A 14,088-nucleotide genomic window follows, 5' to 3' on the forward strand; every position below is an offset into this window, starting at 1 on the left:
GTTAAATATGCAAATGAAGAATAATTGATTGGTATGAATGTGTAGTTAGGGCTGTCAAAAAAGTTTGTTGTTCGTGAACAGTTCGTGTTCGATTCGTTCGGTTAATTAAACAAATCAAACACGAACAGTGATGCGTTTGTTCGTGTTTGTATTGTTATTGTATATATATATATAATTTATGATATTTTAAAAAATTAAATGTTATAAATTATAATATATATTAAAATAACAATAATAATATATTAATATAATATATTAGTAATATACTAATATAGATATTATATTATTTATATAATATAAGTTATATAATTAATATAATGTATTATTTATATATATTAATATTAGGGATGTCAAACTGGCTCGTCGTTCACGAACAGCTAGTGTTCGACTCGTGTTCAGCTTGTTCGTTAAGAGACAAACACGAACGATGACTTCATGAACAATTTCGATCACGAGCTTATTTCAAACAAACTAAATTTCAAATAAATCAAACACAAACACAAACTCTATTTATTCGTGTCCGGTTAGTTTGCGAATTCCACGGATATGATTTAATAAATTAATCCAATAATTTTCTATTACAATATCTTTGCCGAAACTTTCTCTTCCAATATCTTACCATTAATAAGTAAGAAGAAAGGAGAGCCATAATTCATTGATAAAATGTTATTAATTTAGGGGAGGTTGTAGGCTTGGTTAATGCAATTAATGCTATTTGTTTAAACAAGTCGGACTTAGTCAAGAAAATCATAAGTGAATTATTTACATGCATACCAATCAATTATTATATATTTACATCTCTAACCCCAAAAAAAAATTAATTATTACATTTATATCATTCAAATCGTAAATATCATGTAAAAACATCACATTTTTAACTTCATAAATATGACAAAAAAAAAAGATGACACGTATGTAAAAATTTCAGAGCACGATAATGTCATTGTTTCATGACTAACCAGAGCGAGCAGAAAGATAGTGTCAGGGAGCGGTGTTACGGTGTCAGGAGTTTTTTGTACGCAGTTTGAAATTTAAGCCCTCGTTTCAAATCGTACACATCATATAAAAAGCATCACATTTTTAACTTAATAGAAATGAAAAAAAAAGATGACACGTATGTAAAAATTTCGGAGCACGACAACACCATTGTTTCATGACTAACTCGAGCGAGCAGAACGATAGTGTCAGGGAGTGGTGTTACGGTGTCAAGAGCTTTTTGTACGCAGTTTGAAATTTAAGCGCTCATTTCAGGAAAGTATTTAAGCGGCATCCATGTCGAGATACTGGATTTCAACCAGTGAATTCCCTTGTGAGATCAAGAGTGAAAGGAAGATGAATTGTTGTGAGTTCCAATGACATAGAGTGTGGTTCTCAGTGGTGTAATTCTATACTGCTCCTTTCATAGTAAAAATTTTGATACTGTTGGATCCTAGACTGTCTTTTATGAGCACACCTCAGAAAGTTAAGAGTCTAGTGATGAGAGAAAAAAGTGAATCAACAGTTATTGTAGAGGGAACCGAGGGAGTCCCAATGGCCTCCCTCTTTTTGGTCGTCCTCTTGTCTCTTATTTATAAGAATGCATTTGGTACAATTACAAAGTAGGGAACGGTTATGTAAACCGTTAATAATATGATTAATTCTCTAATAAATTATATGGATCTCATTGCATATCTATATTACAATTTGAATTTTAATATGATGGTAATTTGTTGATCGATTCACTAGAATGCGGCAAGTTGAGACGATCGGCTGAGTGATGACATTGTCTTTTGTCGGTCGATCAAGGCATCCGGTCGAGGGTTGATCTCAGCCGTCATGGTGAAAAGTAGGTCATTCGATTAGCCGTGGCCAGGGTTCTCGCCTGCACCTTGATCAGTTGCTCGGCCGACCAGTCAATTTGTTTCATCAAGTGAATAATGACTCGTTTGTCGTTTGCCTCATTACAGGGTCTGTGTCTTCGTCTACTTGGTCTGTTCATCACCTCAGCTAGACATTCCCATTCACAAATGTCTTGGGCGGATATTGTCGCTACCTATGCGAGATATTCGACGAGACTCATTGCATGGATGATTTGCACTTCACTCTTAGCAGATCTTGAGCTTTGACCTATTCAAGGTTTAGAAGCGTGTGTTTTCATGCTTGTCGTTGAATTATCGGTCGACTGTTTACCCTTAGTGGAAGTTTTTTGTTTTTGATGGTTCATTCTCTTTAAGATTCATGTCGATAATTCTAGTGTATACAAGTGTGGTATGACTTCGTGATTTTTTCTATTCTCAGGTTCTTCCACGTCAAGTCATTATGTGCTTTTACTAGATTTCCTTGTTGTGTACTTTTATTCAATTTATTGTTTGGGATATGTCAAATTGGTGTGTTTTTTAGCAATGTGATTTTAAGTGTGAATCGATCAATAGTGCATTTGGGGCAGCTTGTGAGTTTTAGAATAAACTGCTTATCCTGAAACGCGGCCCGCAGACTGCCTGCGAGGTTCGACCCGCGGCTTACGTTTAGTGTAAAAACCCAACCACGTTTTCCGATGAGCTATCAAAACGTATTTTCCAAACGGTGAAGTGACGCTTTCAAAATGCCACCCACACTTATAAACTGGCCCAAACACGCCCCAAATCTCATATTTTTTATCCCAACAGATGTCTAATTACGTAAGAATTGAATGGTATGGATGTAAATCTTTTTTCTCAATGTGCTTCCCTGCATTTTTTATCTAAACTAAATAGTATATATACAGTATTATATGAACTGTAACTGGAGGAGTCCGAAGATGACGAGAAAGGCAATATTCCTCCCACCAATCCTCTTCCTCTTCTTCTTCTTCTTCTCAGTCTCCTTCGCCATAGACATCCTTACTCCGTCTCATCCCCTCTCCAATGGCGAAACTCTCGTCTCCCACAATGGAACCTTCGCACTTGGCTTCTTCACCCCTCCCAGCTCCACAAACCAATACTTAGGCATTTGGTACCACAATCTCCCAATCCCTACCGTCGTCTGGATCGCCAATCGCCGGAATCCCATCCCCAATCTCAACGCAACACTATCAATCTCCTCCGGTGACGCCTCTCTCCTTCTCCTAACTTCCGCTAATTCCACCCCTCTCTGGTCATCCCCTTCCTTCCCCAATTCCATCTCCAATCCCATCGCCCAACTTCTCGACACCGGCAATTTCATCATCAGAGCTCAGAATTCCACCTCACACTTATGGCAGAGCTTCGATTACCCAACCGACGCCTTGCTCTCCGGGATGAAGCTTGGCCCCGAACTGATAACCAGTATCAACCGTAATCTCACGGCGTGGCGGAGCAAGTCTGATCCATCGCCGGGAAAATATGTATTAGCGATGGATCCCATTGGTGTCCCCCAGCTGGTCATCCACGATGCTTCTGGCAGGTGGATCTGGCGCGGGGGACCATGGAACGGCTACACCATCTCCGGCTTCTGCCCTAAAAAATTACTCTCCGTCGGCCTATACAAAGACTTCAACCAATTCTTCTATTCCACTCCGGTGGAGATCTACTACTACTTCAACACCATCGTCGACGCCATTGCTACACTGACAATGGATACAGATGGGGTAGCCAAGTTATACGAATGGAAACCGACGTGGAAGAAGTGGAATCTCGTGTGGCTAGCACCGATCGACCCCTGCGATTTTTTTCCAGCATGCGGAACCAATTCCGTCTGCGATTCGAGCAGCTCGCTGATGTGCCAGTGCTTTGATGGCTTTGAACCGAGGAATCCGTTGAAATGGAGCCGGGGAGAGTGGTCAGATGGGTGTGTGAGAGTGGCGGAACTTGGCTGCGGGGTGAATGGAACCGACGAGTTCATGGTGGTACGGGGAACGATGCTGCCGGACACGAGGGAGGCGGTGGCGGATGTGAGCTTGGGCTTGGATGGGTGTAGGACAAGGTGTTTGATGAATTGCTCGTGTAAGGCTTATGCAGGTGTTCATCTTAGCGGTGGAGGAAGTGGGTGCTTGATTTGGATGGCAGAGATTAATGATCTTAGAACCTCTGCGAGCGAAAGTCCGCAGGATATCTACGTCCGGGTGGCGTCACGCCTTAACAATTCTGACGGTACGTACATATTGTTCTATATTGGTTTTGTAATCTCGAAAAAAAGTTAGATCGAAGTATATGTTTAACTTAGATTAAGATAATCCTTTTATTTATGAGATTTAGATATTATATATTATTATGTTAAAAGAGTTTAGTCAAGACGAGTTTTAAATTTATTAGATTTATTTTATATAAATTGATCATAAATAATGCATATTTCATGTATATATTTTCTTGCTGCTGAATGGACAATAAAAAATCATAGAAGTTATCCAAGTAATTTTAAAAAGATTTGATGTGTTGCATCGATAAAATTATTATTTATGGTCTTAACATTACGCGAAAGTGCATCACACACAAATGTAATTGATTCGGAAGTATTTACTTGGAAAACCTTGAAAATGGTGAAAATCATGGGGTCTAGCAAAGTCACAACGATCCAGTATAAGTTGAGGACTACACGTACATGGCGTTGTCCCACATATGGAAAAAGGCTACACAACTTCTTGAAGTACGACGGTCGTATGCAGAAGGACTTGTTGTCCAATGGTCGAGAGTGGTTATGCCGTCTTAAAATTGCGTCGTGACGCAATGTTCTAGATGACGCACTGCTCCATAGGGTGTCTCGTTACTCTACGACGTTGGTCGTTACTCCACCCGGTGCTTTGTTACTTTGCAACCTTCAACTTAACCATGCATAATGCTCCATTACTCAACAGCGTACGTTGTAGTTCTTATGGTGCTTCTTTACTCCGCAGTGTACATCGTGGCTCCGCAAGGGGCTTCGTCGAGCAGGGGGCAGCTAATGGTAGTTGTCAGTGGCTGGTGAGCGGTGGTTGACAGTGGCCGGCGGCTATGAGAGTGAGAATTATTCATCGATTGTTCAGTCCGTAACAACAATGGAAGTCAGCTCCTTCTGATCCACCTCATACTCAAACTCTCCCCATCTCTTTCATGATGTTAGCTGAGCCCGAACTGTTCCTGCGATCTGATCATCGCGAACGTCCCGCCTACCGTTCGCGTCTCCCACCACTCCCTAACCGTTCCCGCATCCTCTTCGTGATAAAAGGAGCGGCTCTCTTTCAAATTTAACACGACCCTTTCATGTTCTTCTTCGACAATTTTGCTTTCACAGAGAGGAAGAGAAGTGCAAGCAGAAGTGCAAGCAGTGTGTGTGTGCTTTGCAGAAGGAAGAAGAAAGAAGAAGAAGATTGCTCTCCCTTAACTTCTTCTTAATGGCTTGTGGTAGAAGAGAAACTGGGTTTATTTCTCTTGTACGTTTATTCTTTTCGGTGAATTTCGGTGTAGAGAGAGAAGAGTAGAGAAGTGAGAGAAAGAGTTCGTTCTTGTAAGTCGAAACGATCGACTGGTGTAAATTCATCAAGTAGTAAAATTCTCTGCAACTCCGTTGACGTAGTCAATTTGCCGAACCACGTAAATCTGTGTGTTCTTTTTTGGTGTGAATTTTCTCATTTTTTTTTTCGTTTTAGCATCAATCGTTTTATTTTATTCTATATACCACAACAACTGGTATAGGGTCGTGTTGCAGATCTGAGGGAAGACAATGGCTGCAGATAAAGTGTAGGTTTCAGGGATCTAGAAGTTCGATGACACTGATTTTGGTTATTGGAGGATGTAAATAGAGGACTGCCTCTATGTGAAGAAACTTCATATTCCGTTATTGGGGAAAATACCTGAAAGGATGAATGAGGCTGAGTGGAATTTGTTGGATTGACAAGTTCTGGAGATTATTAGATTGACCCTATCGAGGTCTGTTGCACACAACGTCGTTAAGGAAAAAACTACTGCATATCTCATGACAGTTTTATCTGGTATGTATGAAAAACCATCGACGAATAAAAATTTGTACTTGATGAAAAAGTTATCCAATTTGAAGATGACGGAAGGTGTTTTTATTGTTATTGCTCAACATCTGAACATCTGAATGATTTCAATACTATCTCAAATCAATTGTCGTCTGTTGAAATTGATTTTGATGATGAGATACGTGAGCTGATATTGTTGGCATCATTGTCAAATAGTTAGGAAGTCATGAGAATGATAATTAACATTTCTGCAGGTAAATCTAAACTGAAATGCGATGATATTCATGATTTGATTTTGACTGAAAAGGTAAGCAGGAAATATTCTGGCGAGATCTCATGTTCGAGTTCGGCACTGAATGTTGATTTCAGAGGGAGATCATAGGATATGAACTCAAACAGAAGAAGATCAAAATCAAAGTCTGGTCAGCAGACAACATTCTGGAATTGTGGCAAGGCCAGCCACATAAAGAAAAACTGTAGAAATCTCAAGAAGATGGAGAATGACAGTGCAAATGTGGTAACTGAAGAAGCACAGGTTGTAGTACTGCTAGCAGTTCATAGTTCTGTTGATAACTGGATATTGGATTCATGGACTTCTTTCCATACAACATTCTATCGGGAATTGATGCGAAATTATATTACAGGTGACTTTGGGAAAGTATATCCGGCAGATGGAGAAGCTTTGAATGTGGTGGGAATTGGAGACATTGACGTCGCACTTCCAAATAAGAACAGCTGAACTTTGCAAAAGGTCAGACATGTTCTTGACTTGAAGAAAAACATCATTTCTGTTGGGCAGCTCAATGAGGGTGGTCATTCAGTAGTGTTCTCAGATAGCACCTGGAAGGTTATCAAAGGAGTATTAGTAATGAATCGGGGTAAGAAAATTGACATACTATATATGACTACAAGTTTACTCAGGCATAAACACATGAGTCAGAGGTGCATTGTGGGGAAGCAGAAGAAGATCAGTTTCTTGAAACTTGGCAGGACTCCAAAGGCAGGAAAGCTAGATCTAGTACACACAGATGTGTGGGGTTTTCTCCAGTGGCATTTCTTGGAGGCTCTAGTTACTGTAGAAATGTAAGGTTTGTTGATCTACTAGAGGCGACAGTGCATGACAGTGATGGAAGTAAAGAGGAGAATGGGTCCGGGGCACCTTTTCCTATTGTCTGAACCATGTAAATCTGTGTGTTCCGCTGTGTGTTCTTTTCTGGTGTGAATTTTCTCGTTCTATTTTTCGTTTCATCGTCAATCGTTCTATTATATTCTATATACCACAACACATGAAGGGGGTAAGACTATTTTTAAATTTTTATTTTAAATTTTGCAAGAGGCCTCTCTGAAAATAAGGAATTCTGACCACTCCATCAGACGAACATGAAAGATTCTTTTGATCAGAAGACTTTTTGTAGATATTTGAGTTTGTTAACCATGTCATAATTGAGTGATCTTGATCTTGTTAGATTCATTTTGCGGAGATGCTCGATTTGACTATAAGTTTGTCAGATTTAATATCCATTTGACTCTCCAATTAGGCACAAAAAATTTATAAAAGTAACTTAATGGTTTGATCTGAGACTGATTTGACTCGGATTGAATCAATTTCGATGTCATTTGGTACGTCTCGTCGAGCCGGTCAGTTTAACTTTAAATTTGTTGAAATCAAAGTTCTTGATAATTTTTAATTTAAGTTTGAATATTTCTTGCTAAAAAAATATCTCTAGATTTGTGTCAAATGAAAAAAATTTGTTTAGGGCGCATCCAAATTAATGATAATAATTTTTAGATTATTACATTATAAAAGTATGGTTATTATTTTCTTAAATATATTTTACGTAAACTATATGATGTTTATAATATTATTAATTTATAGATGTTTTAATATTTGATTCTATTTTGTGCCAGAAAATTTGTGGCGGTAAAGTAATAATTTAACATCTCAGCATTGTACAAAAATTTATTACTTACACAGATGATTAAAAGTAAACAAGAGTAGATTCCAAGTTTTTTTTACGCGGAAAACCTTGACAGTTGAAGAAATCATGGGGCCCCCAACCTAATTAAGTAATTCACTATGTGATTATAGGTACATTTGTCCACCATTCTCTTAAATTAGAGAAGATAAAATTATAAAGTTGATAATCATAGTTGTACAATAATAGTTCAACGATAATAGTCACAATCAAGTTATAGTTCTAGGTGAAAATAGTAATAGCGGGCCGAAAATACCTTGGTTGATTGTTACGAAGGCAGTAGTCCGCCAAAATTATAGACAACAACTGTAATAGCTTCAACTTGCCATTGAGACCGTAGTTGAAAGTCGTAGCAATAGTTAACCATATAGGTCGGAGTTGATGGATTTAGCAACGTCAATTGGTTACAATGGCCGTAGTGGAGGGTTGTAATGACACCAGTTGACCTCGCATGTCGTAATTGGTCACACATGCTATAGTGAAAAACTGTAACAACATCAGTTAGTCGTGAAGCATATAGTTGGTGTTATGATAGTAGGTGGTTGCAACAGAGACATCATTTGTCAATATACAACGTAAAAAGAGAACTTCAGGAATCTGGAGGAAGTCGTTGTAATCTAAATACGACGGTTGTAACTTGTAAGTAATTGTTGCAAGGAAAGATCCGGTGTTATTCATTATTCTGTATTGGGGGTATATTGTTTTAATGTATTCAGGATGCGTCGTTACACAGTATTCGGAGTGCATCATTGCATTGTATTCGTGGTGTGTCGTTGCAACGTAATTGGTTGCATCATTACAACATATTCAGGTTGCGTCGTTATACCACATTCAGAATGTTTTGTTCACCACAACGTTATGCAAGACTCATCCTAGGTTGTTAGTCAAATGTTCTATTTAACGACCATAGTTTGTTATGAAAGTGATTGAATCAAGTCCCCTTAGGACCGAGTAAGCCCAAAATGAGGTGCTAGAGATGATCTATAATTCTCGATTGTTGGGTGTAAGTCGAGATGAATCATCTTTTTCTTGAAAATATGGTTGCAACCATATGAGATATTTGACAACTTTTTTGTTGTTGCTTTTGAACTTATTATTTCTTAATGAGGGCGTTATCTACATTAAAAAAATTAAAAATCAGCAAAATCGATGGTTTTCAATTTAGACTGATTTTCGGTATCGGCAACTTAAGCGCTGATTTTGCTCATTTATTGTGCAACAATCGAGTTAGGTGGTGGTTGCGCAGTGAGGGGGAGACAAAACTGTTTTTCAACTTATTCCAATTCCTTTCATGTGGATTTTGCTCTTAAAATAGCCTAAAAACATCAACTTAAAATATGCAAAATTCTAATAGAAATCACTTGACATATTTACCAAAGGTACTAATTTAACTTAGGAAATTAGTAAGAGTTGTAACTTATTGATTTCATTGACAGGGAGCAAAAGAAAGATATGGATTTTTGTCACAACAACAGCAATTTTATTATTCTTTCTGATAATTTTGATCTTAGCCATCTTGGTGATAAGAAAACGGAGAAGCATAGGTAAGCGTTTGAATTTATACAGATTTTTCCTTGAATTGTTTGATAGTTTATATATCAAGTTGTTTGAATTCTCAATTGTCGGAATTATTTTTTTATGAATAATACACAGTATCCTCTCTAAATTGGGTTGATGAAATCATGGGCAAATTGGAAGCCGATATGAAAGGGAGTTCAAAAATTTCATTATTTCAATTTAGTCAATTAGAGAGTGCCACAAACAACTTCTCAGTTACCAACAAACTTGGAGAAGGTGGTTTCGGTCCTGTTTATAAGGTAACATTTGAACAAAATTTTATGATATTATTTAAAAAATATTTGGACGAATCATGATTTTGATATTTGAGTGCTGATCCTCTTTTAATGGACATATCAGGGTGAGTTACCAGATGGACTACAAATAGCCATCAAAAGACTGTCTGCAAGATCAGGTCAAGGATTTGAGGAGTTAAAAAATGAGATATTATTAATTGCTAAACTGCAACACAGGAATTTAGTAAGATTATTGGGTTTCTGTATTCATGAAGAAGAGAAGATGTTGATATATGAATTCATGCCTAATAAGAGCTTGGATCTCTGGCTTTTCAGTAAGTTCTCACTGTAAACATCAAATCTTTTTTGGATGTAATAGTTATGTTTGATCTTTCACAGATGTTGAGCATGGATCAAAACTAGATTGGATGAGTCGATTTGAAATAATCGAAGGAATAGCTCAAGGGCTTCTTTATCTTCATAAACACTCAAGATTAAGAGTCGTTCATCGGGACTTAAAGGCGAGCAACATTCTATTGGATGCTGACATGAACCCCAAGATCTCAGATTTTGGCATGGCAAGAATTTTCGACTCTGACGAAATCCAAGCAAATACTCGAAGGATTGTCGGCACCTAGTAAGTATAATGAACCACTTCTCCATCATCTTTAAATAAATTTTAGAATACATAAAAATTGTATGCGACGTCTGTAAATGCCCTTAAAGTTTAATTTTTTCTACATTATGTATGGAAATTAGTCTAATTGTTGCACATTTAGTGGTTACATGTCTCCAGAATATGCTTTCAACGGTCTCTTTTCATTCAAGTCTGATGTGTTTAGCTTTGGAGTGCTTCTCCTCGAGATTGTGAGTGGAAAGAGAAATGCTTCCTTTTATGAAATTGATTCTCCCTATAATCTCCTTTCATACGTGAGTTACTGATCCATCCTATGTTTTTTGGGAAATTTTTACATAGACAACACACAAGTCTTATGTATTTACATATCTCACACCTATACTTTCATATTTACATATTTATCACTTCAGTGCTTTAAACCTATACATGAAAAGATATGTTTGACTTTTGAAAAGTGTTGAGAAAGAAGGATAAAGAATCACAAGAATCAATAATAGTGAATCGGGGATTTAACGCAGCAATATGCCTACGTTCTCGGGGCCAAATTTTACTGTCCGGTCACCGGATGTGCGGACAACGGACGAGATCCACCGGATGTGCGAACAATGGACGAGATCTCATCCGTTGTCCGCACATCCGGTGACCGGACAGAAAAAACACTCGTTCTCGGGAGCAATGAGCAGCATTTTTGTTTTTGTTTTTTTTTTTTTATACATATATATATGAATATACATATATATATGTATATACATATATATATGTATATACATATATATATGTATATACATATATATATGTATATACATATATATATGTATATACATATATATATGTATATACATATATATATGTATATACATATATATATGTATATACATATATATATGTATATATATATATATATGTGTGTGTGTGTGTGTGTGTGTTCCTAACCATTCTTGAAATTACAAAATTACTTTGTACCGTACTGCGGGGGCGTTGCCCTCGCACCCTCAACCCACTTAACAAACTCTCCCAATTGGGCATATGCTTCCGCATTTGTCCCTTATCTGGTATATGAATCATATATAACAAAAAGTGATAATAGCGCTACTTTTTATGTGATATAAAAGGTTCAAGTGACACGTGTGTAAATAAGAAAGTTTCGGTATTGGATATGTAAATACACTAGGACTATGTGCTGTGCATGAATGCATCAAAGTTTTTGTGCCATTTAGCTATTTATTTCATAAATATTTCCAAAACCATTGTGATTTTGTATTGCTTGATTAGGCTTGGGAGTTATGGAAAGATGGAACATGGATGGAGCTTGTGGATCCTGCATTAGGTAACAAATTTCGACATAATGATGTAGCAAGATGCATCTATGTGGCGCTTCAGTGCGCACAAGAAAGCCCCGATGATCGTCCTTTCATGTCTGATGTTATCTCCATGCTCGGCAATGAAAGTTTATATTTCAATCATATCAAGCAACCTGCTTTTTTCATCATGAAGAATGCTTCAGAGTCTAAATGGCCACCAAAATCACAAGTAAACTATTCTTGTAATGGCCTTACTCTTTCAAGTATTACAGGCCGTTAATACTAGCCAATCTTTTTTTCTTTTGGGAGATTTACATATCTACCATCCAATTTTTATCTATTTACATTTCAACCACCTAAACTTCTATTTTTCCCTACCAGATTCAAAATTGAAGTTTGAGAAGGTAGACGCATTGGGTGTAAGGTCTGTAAATGCCCAAATGTTTTTTTTTTTTTTTTGGTAAATTAAATGTTAGTTTTAGTTGATAGTATATATATATGGAGTATAATAGCTTATGTTATTGTAGATGATATACATGATTAAGACTAAAAGAAAAAATGTAGTGATTGTTTAATTACCTACTTCTTTACTTGCAAAAAGTATTACGTCCAGTCTGGACGTAAGCTGCAACACTTAATATGAAATATGTAAGTATGAATCACTGAGTGACACTAAATGGAAATATGTAAGTATGAATCTACAACTGCTGCGATCCACCGAAAGGAGCAAAGGAGAAAAAAAGAAATATAAAAAATGACTTCCGGTGAATCACAGCCGTTGTCTGGATGCAGGACATACTATTTTTCCCTTTACAGTAGGGATACGTTGATATTGCATGCCTTTTTTTTTCTATTTTTTTCCTCTTTTCTCTTCTATGTGCTGCTTTTTAATCAGAAAAAAAAAATATTTTGGAATTGTTAATGTAAGTTAAAATTACTTAAAAATGGAAAAAATTGAACTTTTGCCATGAGTAAAGTTGAACTTACACGACAGGTATTGGAAGCATATCAAGAGTAATTCATTAATGACCTCCGATTGTAAAATCGATTGTGCGGGCGCATCTGAATCATTGATATGATACAAAAATGATTTCTTGTTCGAATCAGGCTTCATTTGATGTATGTCGATGAAGTAAATTTTCTTGTTATTTAAATATTATATAAATTTAATATATATATTGAAATTCAGAATAATGTGCAATAAAACGGGTTATTTCATTAATGTAAGAAAGGAGTATAAATAACCCTTCCATGAATTTTCTTATGTATTTTCATAATCAACAGCTATAGATGCATGCTTACATATCATTCAAATTTTTAGCATCATGTCAACAAAAAATCATAATTATTAACTTTTTAAAAGTGAAATGCAAATATCAAAATTTGGATGCCACATGTGTAAATTCATGAGAATTGTGGGGTATTATGTAAATTTCCCATAAAAAATTCAATGCTTTTTTAAAGATCCAATTTGATTCGCGCAGGCCTGACTTTTTCTACCTTTGAGGAGCAATGACCCCTTCCACACGTTCTCCATGTTTGAAGTTCAAAAAATAATGAATGGACGAAACTTTGTCAAAATTAACTTAAATTACATGTTGTAGATTTTATGTTATTTATGGGTCCATTATGTACAATTCATCAACTATTTAATAATTTATAAATGTTTGCTTGCCATCAATAATTATTTATGAGCTCAATCATATCAAAATTAGTTCAATACAGTCTAATCAAGCTCAGATTAAATTTTTTAAACACAAAAAGAAGCATTTGATCGTCAATTGAATGATTCAATAAACACCAAATTTAATGTATTTATAGTTATATCTAGCGTTTAGATGAGAGGAATCTAATAAGCCCGAGTTCACTCAATTTTGAGGACATTAAGACACCCAAGTTTTGAAAATAATCATCTTTAATCAAGATGGTTAACTTCCAATCATGTGGTTGATGAATTTTTTCAGTAAAATTCTAAAATGTGGCTCTCCAATGGTTTAAATAGACATTATCTCAGATGGATGAGAAGTAGAAGAATTCCATAGTTTGTTTTGAAGAAAATACCTGACGATAACAAATGACTTCTGACCACCATTAACCATAGCTTGTTGGTTATCGTTAACCGCTATTGGAAGTCACCATCAGCTGGTGGCGACCACCGATTGTTCACGACCCTTGCTTGCAACTGTTGTATTCTAAATACAACTATTTTGACTATCACATGTATTGAAGACTCGACGAAAAACTACCAACCTCCGTAGTCCCTACTGTCATACATTGTCATCATCTGCTGCCGCCAACCATCGATCGTCGAAAACCACTACTAACAACAGACTATATTAGTTGTTGCTAGCACCTATATTTTTAACATTGTATAATAAATATAGAGCTTGATGTAAGATTATAACCTATTCTCTTTGACTTGAGAAAAAATACAGTCATCCACTACAAGATTTATAGCCAATTATAACAACTATATCAAGCAATTATC

At 36.4% G+C, this 14,088-nt stretch overlaps 1 protein-coding gene across 1 annotated transcript in view; it reads left to right on the forward strand.

Moving 5' to 3' along the window:
- Positions 1–3,158: 3,158 nt before the first annotated feature.
- LOC110030828 (G-type lectin S-receptor-like serine/threonine-protein kinase At4g27290) overlaps positions 3,159–14,088 on the forward strand; it is a 19,930-nt gene continuing 9,000 nt past the window's right edge. The window contains exons 1-7 of the mRNA XM_020733755.1: positions 3,159–4,085; positions 9,306–9,413; positions 9,523–9,686; positions 9,787–9,997; positions 10,062–10,299; positions 10,442–10,592; positions 11,572–11,875. Of these exons, the coding sequence (XP_020589414.1) occupies positions 3,254–4,085; positions 9,306–9,413; positions 9,523–9,686; positions 9,787–9,997; positions 10,062–10,299; positions 10,442–10,592; positions 11,572–11,875 (2,008 nt within the window). The 5' untranslated portion in view covers positions 3,159–3,253. The remainder of the gene's footprint in view (positions 4,086–9,305; positions 9,414–9,522; positions 9,687–9,786; positions 9,998–10,061; positions 10,300–10,441; positions 10,593–11,571; positions 11,876–14,088) is intronic.

The sequence above is a fragment of the Phalaenopsis equestris genome, unplaced genomic scaffold, assembly GCF_001263595.1.
Source record: "Phalaenopsis equestris unplaced genomic scaffold, ASM126359v1 Scaffold000761, whole genome shotgun sequence".
NCBI lineage: Eukaryota > Viridiplantae > Streptophyta > Magnoliopsida > Asparagales > Orchidaceae > Phalaenopsis > Phalaenopsis equestris.